At 44.3% G+C, this 17,799-nt stretch overlaps 1 protein-coding gene and 1 long non-coding RNA gene across 9 annotated transcripts in view; one reads left to right on the top strand and one right to left on the bottom strand.

Moving 5' to 3' along the window:
* Positions 1-376: 376 nt before the first annotated feature.
* Gm52674 lies at positions 377-8,617 on the top strand. Its single transcript, XR_003955097.1, has 3 exons — positions 377-865; positions 7,015-7,100; positions 7,808-8,617. It is a non-coding gene; the product is annotated as a predicted gene, 52674 (long non-coding RNA).
* Positions 8,618-12,754: 4,137 nt separating this feature from the next.
* The window catches only part of Stil (Scl/Tal1 interrupting locus), a 43,096-nt gene continuing 38,051 nt past the window's right edge, over positions 12,755-17,799 (bottom strand). For 7 of the 8 annotated variants that reach the window (XM_017320088.1, NM_001304553.1, NM_009185.3 and 4 more), the window contains 3 exons: positions 17,428-17,620; positions 16,640-16,890; positions 12,755-14,784 (listed from right to left, as the gene is read on the bottom strand). In XM_017320088.1, coding sequence (XP_017175577.1) covers positions 13,995-14,784; positions 16,640-16,890; positions 17,428-17,620 — 1,234 coding nt within the window. In that variant the 3' untranslated portion in view covers positions 12,755-13,994. The remainder of the gene's footprint in view (positions 14,785-16,639; positions 16,891-17,427; positions 17,621-17,799) is intronic. The other variant, NM_001304555.1, reaches the window with a different exon arrangement.

Raw genomic sequence — 17,799 nt, 5'->3', positions numbered from 1 at the left:
GCAGGTGTATAAATGAGAAAATTCTAAATTAGCTCTTTTCTTTCTCTTTTTGGTTTTTGTTGTTTTGTTTGAGATAGGGTTTGTCTGTGTAGCCTTGGCTGTCCTGGAACTCTTTCTGTAGACCAGGCTGTCTTCGAACTTAGGGATCCACCTGTCTCTGCCTCTGGAATGCTGGGATTAAAGGCATGCACCACCACACCCGGTTTCGTAATGCTTTTATTTTTTATTTTTTAAATACCATACAATTGGATATCATTAGGGCACCTTTGAATAATAGTGTGCTTTAGTGATACTTTTCCCCCTTCATCCAACTTCTCCCCATTGGTGCTTTTATTATTCCTAATTTATAGGTGAGAAAACAGTGGGGGGAGGGGGTGACAGGGCTGTGTCAATAACTCAATATTAAATTTCTAGTGAGGGACAGAAGCCTGATTTGAAAGAAGTTTGACATTGAAGCCCATAGGTACATTGTAGGAACCCAATGGGCTGAGGAGTATCTGGGTTTTTCTTTCTATGATGGTGGAAACTGGCTGTTGTAATCCAAAAGATAAGGGCAAAAATAGCAGAATTCTTGGCCAGTTTGGGCTATGTGAGTGAGACCATGGTGGACACATGGTGGTGTTTGGGAGGCAGAGGGAGGTGGACACCCACGAATTCAAAGACAGCCTGGTATAGAGAGCCAGGTCAGCCACCAGCCACGGGTTCATAGTGAAACCCTGCCTTGAAGCAGAAGAGAAGAAAAGAAGAAAAAGATAGTAAGAGCAGTTAAGGAAGACCAGAGTGACTACCTTCTGGTCAGAAAAGGACCAACTCACAGCTGTGGTTGCCTGCTCAGGATCAAGCCAGTCAAGATTCTAGCCAGAAGGTAGGTGTATGTGTGTGTGTGTGTGTGTGTGGGGGTGTTCATGAGCCTTCACCGCTAACTGAAGAGCTATTGACAGTTGAACACTTCTTGAGAAGGGGAATCATTTTTAAGGGTGTGGTCCCTGGTTTTGCCTGTATTAATGTCTATGTACTGTATCCAGAGACTAGAAGAAGGCAGACACATTAGCTCCTCTGAAACAGGAGTTTGTGAGCTACCATATAGACACTGGAAATCAAATCCAGGTCCTCCAGAAGAGCAACCAATGCTCTTAACCACTGAGCCATCTCTCTAGCCTCTCTGTAGATTTAAAAAAAAAAAAAAAAAGACATCAGGATAGGAGGAGATGAGGGGTAATAGGAGGTGAATATGATCAAAATTCATTTTATAAAATACTCAAAGAATAAACGCACATACCTTTAATCCCAGCTCTCATTGAGGCAGGCAGGCAGATCCTTTGAGTTAGAGGCCAGCCTAATCTACATATGGAGTTTCAGGACAGCCAAGACTACACAGAGAAACCCTTTCTCAAAAAGCCTAAATGAATAATAATAATATTTTAAATGCCAAAGTTTCATATACATGAGAAATAATATAAAAAGTGGGTGGTAGGGAGCTAATAAGATATCATAGGCATTTGTCTGGTTGCCATACAGAAATTAAGAATGTTAAAGGAAAGTAGGGGGCAAAGAGATGTAACTTGATCAAACTTATAGCTAGAGTAACGCCAGCACCTATCTGAACTCTCTTGTTCAATTTCCATTCCATAGACCCCACTAAGCATCCCAAACTGCATTGACCTTCCAGTAGCTCTGAACCCGGTCACAGACTGAGACTCAGTCAAGGGCTGATTCCAAAGAGTAGCACCTGTTTTGAGTTCTGCCCCTCCTAGATTTCAGGACCAATACTGGAGATGGAGTATTAGTTACACCTGTCTGTTCCTCTGTGACATTTGATGAAAGTCCAGCTGTGCTGCCTTCGCTTGGTTATATGGGCTAACTATATTGTATGTGAGCTAACTGGGTGTGCTTCCCAGGAAAGCCAGGCGTCCTGGACCAAGGGCTGACACAGAAAGGGGGAAAGTTAATGTAAGAAACAGAAAACTGGTACAGTATGGGTGGAAGAATTGAGGGTTTTGTTTTTACCACTGTGTTTACATAAGGGCTTGCTGTCCTATGTAAGATCGGATTTGCTTTTTTAGAAAACCCTTGGAATGAAGGAACTAGAGAAAGTATCCAAGGAGCTGAAGGGGTTTGCAGCCCCATAGGAGGAACAACAATATGAACTAACCAGTGCCCCCAGAGCTCCCTGGGACTAAACCACCAATCAAAGAAAACACATGGTGGGACTCATGGCTCTAACTGCATATGCAGTATGCAGTTAGAGCCATGAGTATGGCCTAGTTGGTCATCAATGGGAGGAGAGGCCCTTGGTCCTGTGAAGGCTCTATGCCCCAGTATAGGGGAATGCCAGGGCCAGGAAGCAGGAGTGGGTGGGTTGGGGAGCAGGGGAAGGGGGAGGGGGAAGGGATAGGGGACTTTCGGAGGGGAAACTAGGAAAGGGATAACATTTGAAATGTAAATAAAGAAAATATCTAATAAAAAAGGAAAAAGGAAAGGAAAGGAAAGGAAAGGAAAGGAAAGGAAAGGAAAGGAAAGGAAAGGAAAGGAAAGGAAAGGAAAGGAAAGGAAAGGAAAGGAAAGCCTTGGGTTGAAATGGCGGTAGGGGCTGTGTTGGTGTGGGGAGCTGGGAGGTGAAGGCTAAGTGTTCTGTGACCAGAGAAAAGAGGTTAGAGCTTGTTCTAATTCTCCTTCCAGGAGATGGAAGAGAAGGTGTGGGGTAGATGTTTCGCACAGGGTATTTAAGACTGAGTTTGGAAGAACTACGAATAATGAAAATCGAAGAATCCAGGATGTCTGGGGGCAGGTTAGTTAATTCAGGAGAGGGAATGGGGTAAGGCTGTCTCGAGGTTTATGGGCTTGAAAAGGTTATGCATTTGGCTTGACCAATGACGACTGGATCATTTTCCTGGGTGTGAAATGGCCTTCTCTGGTGTTTCCAAGGACAGTTAAGGAGTAAGGTTGGATAGAAGGTGCGGGGATAGCGTCTGCCTCTACCCTGTTTCTAACACATGGGCCTTGCCTCTCCTGGTCCCTGGACCCACGCCTGAGGCTGGGGGTTTGTGACGTCTGCAAGCTCCCTGTTCCCTGTTTCCGACGGTGGAAAAACGGAAACTGCGCGCTAAGCTGGGCGCCGCCTGAAATAGCTTCTGGTGCCTGTCGGTCAGCGCTTTGTCCGAGCACCGCTGAGCCAGTGACGCGGCGGCCAGGAAATGCCAGCCCTCCTCCACCCGCCCGAGCCGGGCCTCGGTCGGGCAGGAAATTCGGAGCGCCTCGGTGGGGGTGGTGAGGGGGCGGGGAGGTGAGGAACCAGGGAGTCTGGAGTCTGGCCCCGGGTAGGCAAGAGCAGGGGACAGGCTCCTCCACTCCCAGGGCCTACGTTGTCCGCCCTCCAGAGTCCAGGGTTTGCAATGTTTTCAGGTGCTGTACCATCTCTGAGCTTCCACCCCTGGAGAAGTTCGGTCTGCCAGCACTCTGGTGGGCAGATGGGTTTATAACGAATTTGTATCGTGCCAGACCTAAACACTTCATAATGTCAATTCCGTTCATTTTACAACAGCTCAAAGACGTAGGGAAGGTCGGGACTTCCACTTAGTAGATAGCTCAGACATCTAAGCAACTTGCTGTGAATAAAGAATTCCCAGCCGGGACATTCTGGTGCCTCCAGGCAGCAGAGCAGAACCATTGACTAGCATGTCTGAGCCCTCATTCCTGCTTTCTCACTGGGCTGCATGAGCATAGGCAAGATAGCCTCTTCCATTTTCCTCCTCTGTAAAGAGGAGGTGATAATTGCCCATACCTGACAGTGGGTTTTATAAAACTTATTGATGGTAAATATGCCCATTTAAGGAGATGTCATAACCTGCTCCAATTCATTTCCATATAACTGTCCTCCATATTTTGCCTCTGTTCCTTACTAGGAATGAGCCCCTGCCATTCTAGTTTGCAAGGCTGAGCCCAGAACCCCACAGATGAAATCATTTCCATGTTCTTATCCCAGCCTTGCCATCAGCATTTGCAGGGATGGAAAGGGCTTTGCTCTAATGTATGACTTTCAAAGGAGGGGCCATGTCCTTAGAGAAGTCAGTTCTGGAAGGGGACCCTAGGCTCCTCTGGAAGAGAGGCCAGGTGTGTTTCACCAGCCTCCAGGATGATGTCTGCAGCACACAGCTTAAGAACTAGAGCACCATTGGTGAGAAAGGAAGAAAGAAAGAAAGAAAGAAAGAAAGAAAGAAAGAAAGAGAAATGAAAGGAAAAAATCCAAAGCAAAATGAATGAGCAGCTGCAGAAGGCAGCGGGCTCTCTAGCCTCCTATCTTCCTTGTGCAACCTATGCATCTTCTAGAAGTACACAGAGGACCAAAGCTGTGTCCCCAGTTTGTGTTCCCAAGCTTTCTGTCCTCAGGAGAGAGCATTCTGCCATTAATGTTTTACTTGTTCAAGCCATTAGAAGACAATACACGCACAACCACCAACTCTGTCGCAAATAGCTGCCGATGGTCATCAGGACAGTGGCCAGGTTTATGACACACATCAAGACAGTAGATATGCCTCCAGGCCCTGCACATGCATGTACTGAGCATCTCTCTGTGTGTACCTCTTCTGCCCTTGTGTCCACCTGTCATCTGACTGTAGACAATGACAGTGTCATGCCGCCTGGTGACGCTACTTTGGAGGTGAGAAAGCAGGCTCACTCTTGTCATTTAACTGCTGTGTAGCCTAGAACAACATGGCCTATTGTCCTCTCCACCCCTGTTGGCTATATGACATTTCTTCCTGTGTGAACTACTTTAAAATCTTCAGCCGAACAGTGAGTATCACTGTAATGTGTCTGAGTTGAAAATCCTTATGAACTTAGAAAACAAAACTTTCATGAAAAGAAAGTTACACCAGAGAAACAGAAATTCAAACTACAAAGAGCTACCATGACAAGTCTGTCAATATGGCTAGAACGTGAAAGACAGACAAGACCAAGTGTTGATAGGAATAAAGGTCAACTGGCATTCTTGTACACTGAAGGGAATGCAAACTCTACTCAGCCATATTGGAGAAAAATACACACACTTGAGCCCCTTTAATCATATGGTTAATAATACATATTTATTGAGAGACATAAAAACATATCCACAGGAATATATGCATATAAAGACTTATCCATAGCATCAAAAAATAAATAAGCAGGGCATAATGGTCCACACCTTTAATCCCAGAATGTGAGAGACAGAAGCAGGTGAGTCTCTGTGAGTGCCACACCAGCCTGGCCTATATTTCGAGTTCCAGGACAGCCAGAGCCACATAGTCTCAAAAACAAAACAAAAAACAAACAAAAAAAAAGTAGAAATACTTTCAAAGCATATCAACAGATAGGTACATATATTGGTCCAGGCATGCAACTGGATATGGCTGAGCAATAAAAATAACTTCAGATACATGTAAAAACATAGAAAACCTCCAATTCATGCAGAGTGAAAGCGATCAGACAGTGTCTATAGTAACTAGCTACATGTACATGAAACCCTAGGGGAAGAAAAGCAAAATGAATCTACAATGACAGAGTTCAGAAGGATAAAATGCAACATGGAGTGGATACAAGAGACACAACGGAACTTTCTATCAAAGACATATTCTATACATTGATTGTGGTAATGACTATAAAAGTGTTGTCAAACCTCAGCTAACTGGATGCTGAAATGGTATATCTTACTGCACATAAACCATATACCTTAATACAGTTGTTTACACCCTCTGTGCCCTTCTTCAAGCTTACCTAGTCCAGAAAAACTTCCCTGTCAATCTATTTTGTCTACACTGTCTCCTCTCTCCCTCTTCCTGGTTGACTTGTCCAAGAGCCTCCCACTGGGTGTCACTTGTGTTACTCAGTCCTAGTGCACAAGGGCAAGAGGAAAGTGCTGGAGAAGGGAGGACCTGACCCAGTGTATTTACAAGAGTGATGGATACATCCGTAGGAAGTAGAACCACCACTTCCTCTGACCTTCAGTTTTCCTATCTGTAATGAGGATGCAGTGGAGGAACCCCGGGGTCTATTCCTTTCATCTCTTATCTTGCTCACTCTGCCTTTCATTTCTCCGGTCTCTATCTTAGGCTCAGGCAAACTCTGAATCTGCTCCTCTTTCCTGTATAAAGGCCTTGTCTCTGCATCTGTCTTTAATCTGTCATCTCTGCTTCCTTCCTCCATAGCCTCTGCTCCAGCTCACTGAGAACTCCCTTTATGCAGAGGCACCTGTGAAAGCAAGCATCCATATCCCCTCTTCATGTTCCCCACTGACTGAGACAGTTGTCTGATGAATAGGGTGGAGAAGAGGAGGAAGTGGAAAGATGTATAGAAGGAAGGATATGCTTTTTAAGGTATCTCATAGATTCATAGGTGTTAGGCAGACTGGACTCTGCCAGGTAGCTTTGGGTTGCCAGGAGAAGCTGTGGCAGAAGACATCTATCTCTGTGTAGCCCAGGGTACCTGGCCCTGAACCACACCCCAGGATATGACCCCTTAATAATTAAGGGTAAATAACTGATCACCAGGGCACTCTGAGCTAGAAGAGACTCCTTAACTATTTTGTGCCTCAGTTTCTTCATCTTTAAAACACCACTATTCACAGGGTTGCTGCAAAGACCAACTGATACTAGTGGAAAAAGCACCATGTCTAGGGCATTTAAAGAACAGAAGTGGTGTGTGTGTGTGTGTTTATGAGCCTTATTCTGTTCAGACCCTGTATTTAGGTGTAGAGACACTTCCATGAAAGAAACAGAAGCAGAAGCAAAGAGTTATTGTGCAGCCTAATATGTTAGAGAGGGGTGCTAAACAGTATTGGGAATCCATATTAGACAGGGCTTTACACTGGTGTAAATAGGTATAATACGATCAGAGAAGGGAAGATCAGGAGCAACTGGGAAGAGCCAGCAGTAGGAAGCAGAAGGCTCAAGTTGTACAAAGTGGGTTTGTGAAGACGGTGGCCCTGGATGAAGCAAAGAAACCCAGCTCTGGTCACTCATGTATTCATTCCATTTACTACAGGCCTAGTATGTGCCAGACACTATCCTGGACCCCCGAACATCAGAAATGAAAGCTCCCCTTTCTGTGGTAGCGGGCTGTGTAGGAAGGTAAGAAATCCATGATTGGGGCTGAGAAATAACTCAGTTGGTAGAGTAGTTGGCATGCTGGGTCCTTGGGTTTGATCTGCAGCATAAATGAAGGACAGAACACCTTCTGATGCTAACATCAGGAGGGTGAAGGCAGGCAGACCAGACGCTCAAGGTTGTCCTCAGCTAAATGTGAATTTGAGCCAGCGTAAATGAAAAGAGAGAAGAAAAACAAATTCCAGCTTTCTCCCAACCTTGACACCAGTGGTAGAGGAGGGCAAGCTGTGACCCCATCTGGAAACTGTTTCCTCATTTGTACCGTGGGCACAGCTTCTGGCTGTTGGTTCATTTCGAGCCAGTCGTGTGGGCTCTGTGCTAACTGTCAAGAGTATGAGAGGACCAAGCCCATCTGTTCTCAGGGGACCGTATGGTTTCTGCTTACTACAGGACTAGGGACATTTGTGATGTATGTGTAGGCGTTTTGTTTCTCCCAGGCTAGCCCATCGTTATCTTATTTCCGCAGGCCTTGAGGGAATCGGTGGTGGGGGGAAGAAAGGGAATGGTAAGCACAAAGCAATTTCTCTAGGACAGAAGATGAGCAGAAGTGAGGTTGCCCTGTGACTCCCTGCAAAGCAGAAATCCCTGTATCCCTTGATTATCCCCAGCATGGTGCTGGGCACAAAGACCCTCCAAAGATAGGATCATGTCCCTGGCTTGTCTTTATCCAGCATACCACAGACCATGTACTGAAGAAATCAGAGGGAGACTGATGGAGCTGCAGAGAGAAATGGAGAGCAAACACTCAGCTGGGACCTGGGCTTCACTTGGAGGAAGTGGAACTGCTCCAAAACCAGCCACAGACGAATTTGAAAGGGCATTCTGTCTGGGCAGGAAAGAGAGAAACGGATCCCTGGTTGCCGCCACACTTAACTCTGAGTGGTGCCCCCATCTGGTGCAGCGGGGAAATGCAGGTTTCCATCCAGAGTCACCTAGCTACTTACTCCATCATCAGTCTTGTGCTGGTGGGGGCAGGGCAAGCCATACAATATCTCAGTCAGGGGTGGGAAATCTGGAATCACTCATCACTCATCAAGAGTGACTCAATTGTCCCACCCTTAGCTAAGACCCGTTGCCACCTTAATAAGGTAAGTAAGGAATGAGCTTTAGGGGGCCTAAGTTCCTGGCTGCCTCAGCCCTCTGCCCTAAGAAAGGCAGATGAAAAGGACATGTTTTACATGTGGCTCTTCACTGAACAAGGGAGTCATCAGAGAGTGCTCATTGCCATGGGTACACATGGAGGGTGGTTTAAGAGGACAAGAGGATCAGAGAAAGGGCTGTTGAGTTGGACCAAGGAAAAATGGCACTACCACGTGAGGCCTCCGAGTCTGTAAGATGGAGGAGATGATGCAGGGGGTCATCTAAGTTGGGTTCTGAAGGGTTCTCCAAAATGCGAAGTTTGGAAGTCAGTGATATAAGCAAAGCCTCTCTCTCTCTCTCTCTCTCTCTCTCTCTCTCTCTCTCTCTCTCTCTCTCTGTGTGTGTGTGTGTGTGTGTGTGTGTCTGTGTGTCTGTGTCTGTGTCTCTGTGTGTGTCTGTGGCCTTTATTGCGTTTCCAGGATGTCAGGCTTCAGTTGAGGACCTGGGTTTGACCACTTGATTGCTAACTAGCTAAGACCCTGCGACAGACCACATGCTGTGGAGACGGCTGCCTTGAGTTCCGGTCTCAGTTGTCGCACCTGCAACAAGACCCAGACCAAGTCCCTTCTTTCCTGTGGCTGGGTTCTCCGGTGTACAATGGAGACTGGGTGGATTTTTAGCATCCCACAATTTTGACTCTCTTGGAAGCCTAATAGCATCCTTCCTGTCGTTTTTAGGGAGTACCACTGTCCTGACCCCAGACCTCCCACGAAGAGGCAGGACACAGCTCCCCCCAAATCCATCCTTTTCCGGGAGTTCAGCCACTGGCCAGGAAGTGGGGAAACAGGATTTCCTGTGAGGATGTTCCCCCATGACCCAGACAGCTCCGATTAGGGGAGGTGGGGGATGGATGTAGGGGGACCACCTAGGCCTCCATGCTCCCACCTTTTAGGGGGGCTTTTTCTTTTAAAAAGAGGGTAATGTGTAAGCCAGAGGCAGAAACATAATGCTCTTCTTTCAGCCAGCATTCCTACCCAGTTGTTTTTGTTGGGGGAGGTAACTTTTATTGTGTGAAGTATATTAAACATTAATTTTTAAAAAAGGAACCCTTTCCTTATCAACGCCTGGGAAGTCCTTTGGGATCCTTCAAGGTGAAACTGCACACCAGTGCTCATCTAGAAAGCTTTTCCTCCTTCTGGACTTTCACAGCTCTGCTCGCGTCTTTCCTCCTCCCTCTCTTCGGCACTGTTTTGCTTTTTTTTTTTTTTTGTTTTGTTTTGTTTTGTTTTGTATTTTGGTTTTGGAGACAGGGTCTATCTAGTAAGTAGTTCTGGCTGTCCTGGAACTCATTATGTAGACTAGGTTAGCCTCAAACTCACAGAGATCTGCCTGCCTCTGCCTCCCAGGTGCTGAGAGATTCAACGTGAGCACCATCCTACCTGGCTCACGTCTTATTTCTGTACCAACATTTCATGCACAGGATGTCGTACAGGGTTACCCCATCAACTCCAAAACTGAGGAGTTAAACCTCTAAGTTATCTATCTAGTATGGAGTTTGGGGTCCAGTGGTTGCTAACTCTCAATGCAGCCTTTCTGTTTTCTTTCCTACTGTTGGTTCCCTGAGCTAAATTCCCTCGTCCAAAGCACCGTCTGTTCATCTCCTCAGGCTTCGGTGCAGAAACAATTCTATTTCCCCTTCCCTTTCTTATCGACATCAAAAGACTCTGGGGGAAAAAAATGTCATTTTCCTAGAATACTCTGAACATAAGCTTTCTTCTGTTTCTCCAGTGTGCCAACGTCTTACTAGTTTTACTGTGAGCATTCAGTGCATCACTCCCTCACCAAGATGTGATAAAGCATGGCTGCTTTGTTCTCCATTCGGTTCAGCATTGTGGTCAGTACCTAGCAGGATCAACATACCTGCTGAACTGGTTGAATGCTGGGGGGTAAAAAGGGTCCTTGTGTAGAAGAAGGGTAGAGGGGGCAGTTGCTACTGGGTTAGCGTCTGTGGATGGACATAAGGCTGCTGACTTTGGCTCAGTTCTAGTTGGCATGTTCTTCTATCTTCTGTAGAGAATTACAAATATGCCTGCTGTACAAGTTTTGGTAAGGGTTTCAAGACTATGAGGAGGGGTGGATACCTGGAAAACCACTTTGAAAGCAGAAAGTCTGCAAGTACAGAGCATGATCTGGAGCTTTATTGTGCAGACATAAAGGCCCCTCAATCTGGAAGGCTAATAAAAGTCCTGCCCTGTGAGCAGCACATGGGAAGCAGGGGAGAGCAGAGCACACTGCTAATCTAGGCCCTTGCAGCAGTTCAGCGCTAGCTCTACACTGTCAAGTCTTTAGTGGAACCCTTGACCAAAGCTGGCACCTGCAGGACACTCAGTAAATGGTGGTTCCTGCTCTCGGAACAGAAGGAAAGCCAAGTGGGGCAGCCTGGACAGTGCAGAACTAGACAGTAGTATCTGAATCCAGCTCCAGATCCATATCCAGCGGGAAGCTAGTTCTTCTTTGATTTCTCTGGCCTCGGGAAGGCTTTCTTTTTCAATTGCTTCAAGACACCTAGAGTAGACAGTGATTGACATGAGCGAGTGGGGGTAGGCCAGGACGCTTCAAGGAACTACTGTGTGCTAAGTGCTGGTGCAGAGCCCCCAGCACACAGCAAGTCCTAAAAGACAGAAGCAGTCACTGCAGCTTTTCAACATATAGGTGACATAACCTTTTCCTTTAGAATCTTTGCAGCTTTTACAAGGCTTACTTAACAGGTCTCCCTACTTCCATGGGACTGAGCACTGAGAAGGGTGATGGAGAAGACAAGCAGCTACAACAGTCAACAAGCAGCACTTTAGATGGTGAGATTTGAAACAGAGGAGAAAACAATGTGCCAATAGCCAGAACCCAGACTAATGGGTTTATTTCCCAGATGCTGGGTAACATAAATTCCACCATTTTCTTATTCCAATTGAAATAGCACCCAAGATCTTAAGAAGAGTAAGGGACTAGTAGACAGAAATTGTGAGAAATGTCAATTGAGGATTGAACATCCCCAAAATCTTTTAACCCCATTTCCCTGTACTAATACTTCTGCCAAAGACACCTAAGAGCAGCTAACTTCCCACAGTTCTTACGGAACTTTCTTATTTATTTAATGTATATGAGTACACTGTAGCTGTACAGATGGCTGTGAGGCTTCATGGGGTTGTTGGGAATTGAATTTAGGACCTCTGCTCGCTCCGGCCAGCTCCACTTGCTCAGTCCCTACTTGCTCCGGCCCAAAGATTTATTTATTATTATATACTGTAGCTGTCTTCAGACGCACTACAAAGAGGGCATGAGATCTCATTACAGGTGGTTGTGAGCCACCATGTGGTTGTTGAGATTTGAACTCAGGACCTTTGGAAGAGCAGTTGGTGCTTTTACCTGCTGAGCCATCTCACCAGTCCCTTACAGAACTTTCTAGACTAGGTTTTATTGGTGATCTTTCTTAGCAAGCACTAAGTAGAAAAAAAAAGATGTTTTATTGAATTACTCTGTGGTTTAAACTCAGCTTTGAAAATTTCTTAAACATCTTTATCAGAAGCACTCAGTCAGATGTGATAACAGGTGGCAAAGTTAAATTCTTCCTAACTTAGGTAGTTTGTATTGTCCAGACAAACAGCTTCTTGTTTAGCTTAAAAATTAGGAGTCATAGCAAGAGTAAGATAGTTGCTGAAGCTGTCTTGGTTAAACCATTAATTAATTAATTAATTAAATTCTTCCTTCTTTCTTTCTAAGACAAAGTCTCTCTTTGTAGCTCTCACTGTCCTGGGACTTGCTATGTAGATCAGGCTGGCTTAAAAACCTAGACATCTGTTTGTCTTTGCCTGCTGGGATTTAAAGGCATGTGCCACACACCTGGCTTAATATTCTGTTTTTGATAGTACAATAAAAATGGCACCCACATTCAGGTTTTTTTTTTTTTTTTTTTTTTTTTTTTTTTTTTTGGTGAAAGTGGGAGGGCTCAATTTAAAAAGCATATATGTCTAAGTGGCACTGAGATGTCTACTTTCTGGAGATCTCAAGTAGAAACAGAGGGAAACACCACTGTCACCTGTTTGACTTGAAAACGAAGCAATGTGGGAAAGTCGTGCTCTCAGGTCCCTAGCTCTGTGGCTTTGATAACCAACAATAGTTCTCTATTAGAAATTGTCTCAGGAAGCCACAGCGAAGTTAAAAAAAAAACATTCAGAGCCAGGCAGTGGTGGTGCACGCCTTTAATCCCAGCACTCAGGAGGCAGAGGCAGGTGGATTTCTGAGTTCGAGGCCAGCCTGGTCTACAGAGTGAGTTCCAGGACAGCCAGGGCTACACAGAGAAACCCTGTCTCCAAAAACCAAAAACAATAACAACAACAAAAACATTCAGAGAGCTGAGGCAGGGCGATCTCTGTGAGTTTGAGATCTGCCTGGTCTACAGAGCTAAGTCCAGGACAGCGAGGACTACACAAAGAAACCCTACCTCAACAAAGCAAGGAAAACATTCAGTGAAGAGAAGTCAGTTTTTTTCAGTTATGAGACAAGCTTTAATACAGGGCAACCACATTTTAACTTCAGCAGAAACCTAAATCTTTCAAGTCAATGAGGGTTTTTTTTTTTCTTTTCTTTTTTCTTTGGAAACAACAATTTGAAACAACTTGGGGGGGGGGGAATAGAAGTAAAGAATAAGAAAAGAATTAATTACCAACACACCCAACACTTGGATAGATCTCAGGATATTATTTGGAGTAAGACAGTACATTTCAAAAGGTAGAATGCTAAATAAAAAATTGTTTTTAAAAGTACAATTCTGTTTATGAAATGTTCTTAAAATGATAAAAACATTCTGGTGATGGTAGGGCTATCGGTAGGGATGGAGGGAGGACAGGTCTTAGGTTAGTGGAAGCTATGCGATATAATTTCATGTATCTATACACAAAAACTGTGAATCAATGAGTACACAGAACACCTCATGGACTGAGGTATAAAGTTCAGTGCTATAGCACTTTGTGTGAGGTACCTGGGTTCAACCCCAGCACTGCCTCATCCCACCAATAAGAACCCAAGGCAATGAAAAGTTCTGCTGTTTATGCAGTATTGTGTCTATGTAATTTCTTAGTTTGGAAACAAACTATGATTATGTAAAAAAACTATTTTTGGGAGACACAGGGTAAAGTGCATACCTGAGCCAGACGAGGAAGGCAGAATTCTAAGTCTGAAGCCAGCCTAGGCTACAGATTGACCTGAGACCTTCTTTTAAAAAATCTACAGTTGAGGATATAGCTCAGTGGTCAGGCTCAGTAATGGAGCCCATTAGCAAATGCAAGGCCCTGGGGTACAGGGAAACACATTTGAACTTGATTAGCTGCGGCACCTGGTCTTAGAGTCTTGCTTCTGTTTTAGGTTCAGTGATGCTGAATAAACCCAGCCTTCCCACTAAGAAGCCACCTCACAACTGGGTCAACCACCCCCAACCCCCAGCCAATGTTAATTTGCTACTAATAGGGAAAAGACTCTAAAAGGTATTAGAAATTCCAAAGGTCATGGCCGCCAGGCAATGATGCAAGCCTTTAGTCCTACTTAGCACCTGGAAGGCAGAGGTAGGTGGATCTCTGTGAGTTCGAGGCTACCCTGGTCTATGGATTGAGTTCCCGGACAGCCAGGGCTACACAGAGAAACCCTGTCTTAATCCCAAAGGTCTGGATTTCTTAAGTGCCATCAATACACACCCAGTCCTCACACCACAAAAAGAGAAATGAAGAGTTAAAATAACTTAGGTAACTGTCTGAGACGCTTTACGTCTAAGAAGGTGCCCACAGAATCCATGCTATTCATTTGTTTTAAAGTCTCAGGAGATGGCAAGGTTCCGGGAAAAACTGCAATGTCTCTTTCATTTTCCTTCTCGGGATGATGAGTAAACTCTGCCTTTCCAGTTCGGAGGTTCATTGCCGGGTTTGGCTTAAGATTCCTTAATGAAATAGCAGAGTCTTCATTCAAGTGCTCTGTTGCTCTAGGCTGCACAGCTTGATTTGTGATATTTCTCAGTACTGGCACATCTGTGCGTGTGTCCGCAGAGCCACAGTCAGAGCACTGAGCTATTTCACAGGCATTCCAAGAAGGCTCTTTCTCATGACCACATTGCACAGGTCTGCATGCTGGGTTTCTGTTCAACACATGGTCGCTCTCACTATCTGCGTGGCTGGGAGGCTCCTCTTCATCCTCACTATTGTCACTGCTTTGTAAGAGTCCATACCTCTTCATGTATTTTTTGGTTGCAAATGACATGTTGCTTGGTGAAACTAAGCTAAGCCCCACTGTACTCCTGTCTGAATTAATATGTAGAAGGCCGACAGAGGAGTCACCGTTATTCTGCTTTGACCGAGCAAGAGACAGTTGTGACAGCTGGTTTTCACTTAAGTACTTCAGAGCAATGGCATTGGCCTCCATGCTCAGATCCACACCAGTGGGACTTAGGCTGCTCATGCCAACATTACCAAACGACATGTAGTTTAATCCAGAGATCACTGCTTCCGGGCTGATGCAGGCCAAAACACTGAAAGACACGGCAAAGTAAGGCAGCTTTTTTACCTTATTCAAAATAGCAAAGAGTTTCATTCTGCAAAACTAATAAAAGTTTCCACTTTAATCTTACGAAGGCTTCTAAACTGACTCCCCAGACTTAAGATGGTGCAGGCACAGATTCAGAGCATACATTATAACCAGGAGGTGGCCCATCTTCACGGTCTGAATGCAAATTACTGACTGACTTGCCAGTTTCAAAGTTTTACAAACAGCATGGCCATAGGATGGCTATTGTGAAGAAGCACCATTGCCAAGCTAGGTGTGGTGCTGCAGGCCTGCTATCCCAGCCCCGAGGAAGGATAATCAGTTAAGGCCAATCTAGGCTACACAAAACCTGTTAAAAAGCACAACAAGCCAAACCAACACCCAACACCCCCACTCCCAAAAAAAAAACCAACAACAAAGAAACCTAAAAAAACCAAACCAAACCAAACAAACAAACAAAAAAAAAACCCCAACGTTCTCCCAAATACAAAGTACAACAGAACAGAAAGCAAAAACAGAAAGAAAAGGAATACATTACATTATCCAATATTCACTCCCTAATGGGAGTCTTAATCATGCCTGTAATAAGAAGCTGAGGCAAGAGAATTATGAACCTGGTCTACACAATGAGTTGCTCAAACAAACACGATTCTGCATGGGAAGCATGGGAAATTATGAACCCAAGCAGATATATAAAGTTCTTTCTCATGCTTTTTGTCCTTAAGCATTACCTTAATTTTAAGTATATAAATGTCTTGCCTGTGTGTACATATGTGCATCCTATACATGCCTGTTACCCGAGACTAGGAGAGAGCCCTGGAGCCCTTGGGATTGAAGAAATCACTGTGTGGTCACAGACGTCTGAGTCTGTCTCTTAGTATAGAAATAAAAAAATTGTCAGGGCTTCTGGGATGGCTTAGTTGGTAAAGGCATTTGCTGTTGAGCTCAATGACCACATGGTGGAAAAAAACTGACTCTAAATTGTTCCCTGATATCACAGGGAGAGAGAGGAGAGGAGAGAGAGGAGAGAGGAGAGAGGAGAGAAAGAGGAGAGAGGGAGGAGCAAACAAGTGTATTTTTTTAAAAGAGAAAATATTCAAAAGTGTTAGCCTCATTTTCCTGTACTATTGGTAAAGATTAAAATGAATATAAATATTCGGCAAGCAGTGATAAAGCACCTATTTTTTTTTTTTTTTTTTAAGATTTATTTATTTATTATATGTAAGTACACTGTAGCTGTCTTCAGACACTCCAGAAGAGGGCGTCAGATCTTGTTACAGATGGTTATGAGCCACCATGTGGTTGCTGGGATTTGAACTCCTGACCTTCGGGAGAGCAGTCGGGTGCTCTTACCCACTGAGCCATCTCACCAGCCCCCTAAAGCACCTATTATAACTATTTAAACAAGTACTTGCAGAATGACATATACTTAGCACTTAAACAGTACATAAAAGTTCAGAGAGCATGGGGGCTCAACATACTATATAGTGCATGGGTACAACAGAATATAATGCAGCTATAAGGCACAGGGAAGGGCCTGTGAAGATGCGTCAGTGCCAAGAGCATTTGCCGCTCTTCTAGAGAGCCGGTTCAGTTCCCAGCATCCACGCAAATCACATTTCTAGGAGAATGTGAAAGAAACACACAAAGTAACCATGACTACGACACACTGAAGAATTTGAGGGAAGGGGAACTTTTGTATTTTATCTTATATTTGCATTCTACATACAGAAGGCTTTCAATAAACAGTAAATGAGCAGGCCTGGGACGCAAGCACACACTTTCCAGGAGTGCTGCAACATACCTAACATTTATTCATCTTCAAAACAAAACCTAGTTACCTGGCATGATCCACTTTCTGTTCATTTTTCTTCACTTTAGTGGGAGAGTCGATTTTCACTCCTAGGCTCCTTAGCTGTTTAATAGTTGCACTGAGTACACAATCTTTGTCTACCAGTCCTGAATTGTGTCTTTTTTTCCTTGCATGGTGAGTATTTTGGGTCTTGGCGCATTCACGGTTGGTAACTACCGCTTTGGTAGGTGGTTCTTCGGTTTCTTGGGAGGCGTTACTTAGTAGGTGGTTCACTTGGCCCTATGGAAAGAAAAAGAATGCATCTAAAAATCACTAACCCTTTGAAGATTAAAAAAAAAAAGATTTGTTTATTATTTATTTATGTGCCCGTGTGTGCCTTCGTAGGTGGAATGTAAGTGGTTGTGAGCCACCTGATCGGGAGTCTTCTAATAGAGAGCAAGCTTTGTGAACTGCCCTCTCTCAAGCACACAACTTTAAGATTTTAGGAAACTGTCACAAGGAAGGCTAAATATTATCTTGTCAAATTCCATAAATTACCTAGTATACTTGTAATTACATAGGTTTTTCTCCTTTTTTAGAGCCAAAATTTCAAGAACAAACAAATGTTTGCTCTTACTAAATATCTGATGACTTAGAAAGCTTACCATTTATGTTATCAAAATTTACGAAAAATCTAAACAATTACATATTGTAATTATTGTTAGTGGTCAAAGATGACTCTATTTCAAGATCTCATTCAGTTTAAATCTATGGAAAGCTTAACTAGTATTTCTTATATTAAATAAGCACTTCACAAAAATAAAATGGTCTACTTACCAACAAGTCCTGGTAAATTTTCTGGTTATCTGATGGCCGGTAAGGCTCATCTTTTGTTCCCTGTGGTAATTCAGTGCTGTTACTGGCTCCCTCTGTTGGCGCAGTCTGTAAGCACATGCTCACACTTTCAGCCAGCAATGCATTTGGGAAGAACACAGGAACACCAGGTTCTTTGCTCTGCTCTGAAGAGCTGCTGCAAAGGACACGCAGGGTCAACAGACATCGCAACACTTTTAACATAGACCTGAAGTGCAGTTCTTTGGGAAGAAAGTTGTAAATCCCAAGCAGCGTTTTGCGTGTCAGCTCTTCCAGATCACCATACTGTTTTATTTTAACTTATCTTTCATTGAAGGTTAGAAACAAACTACTGAT

This window comes from Mus musculus, chromosome 4 (genome assembly GCF_000001635.26).
Source record: "Mus musculus strain C57BL/6J chromosome 4, GRCm38.p6 C57BL/6J".
In the NCBI taxonomy this organism is placed as follows: Eukaryota; Metazoa; Chordata; class Mammalia; order Rodentia; family Muridae; genus Mus; species Mus musculus.
Note: the sequence above shows the minus strand (reverse complement) of the source record. Positions and strands in the feature narration are given on the sequence as shown.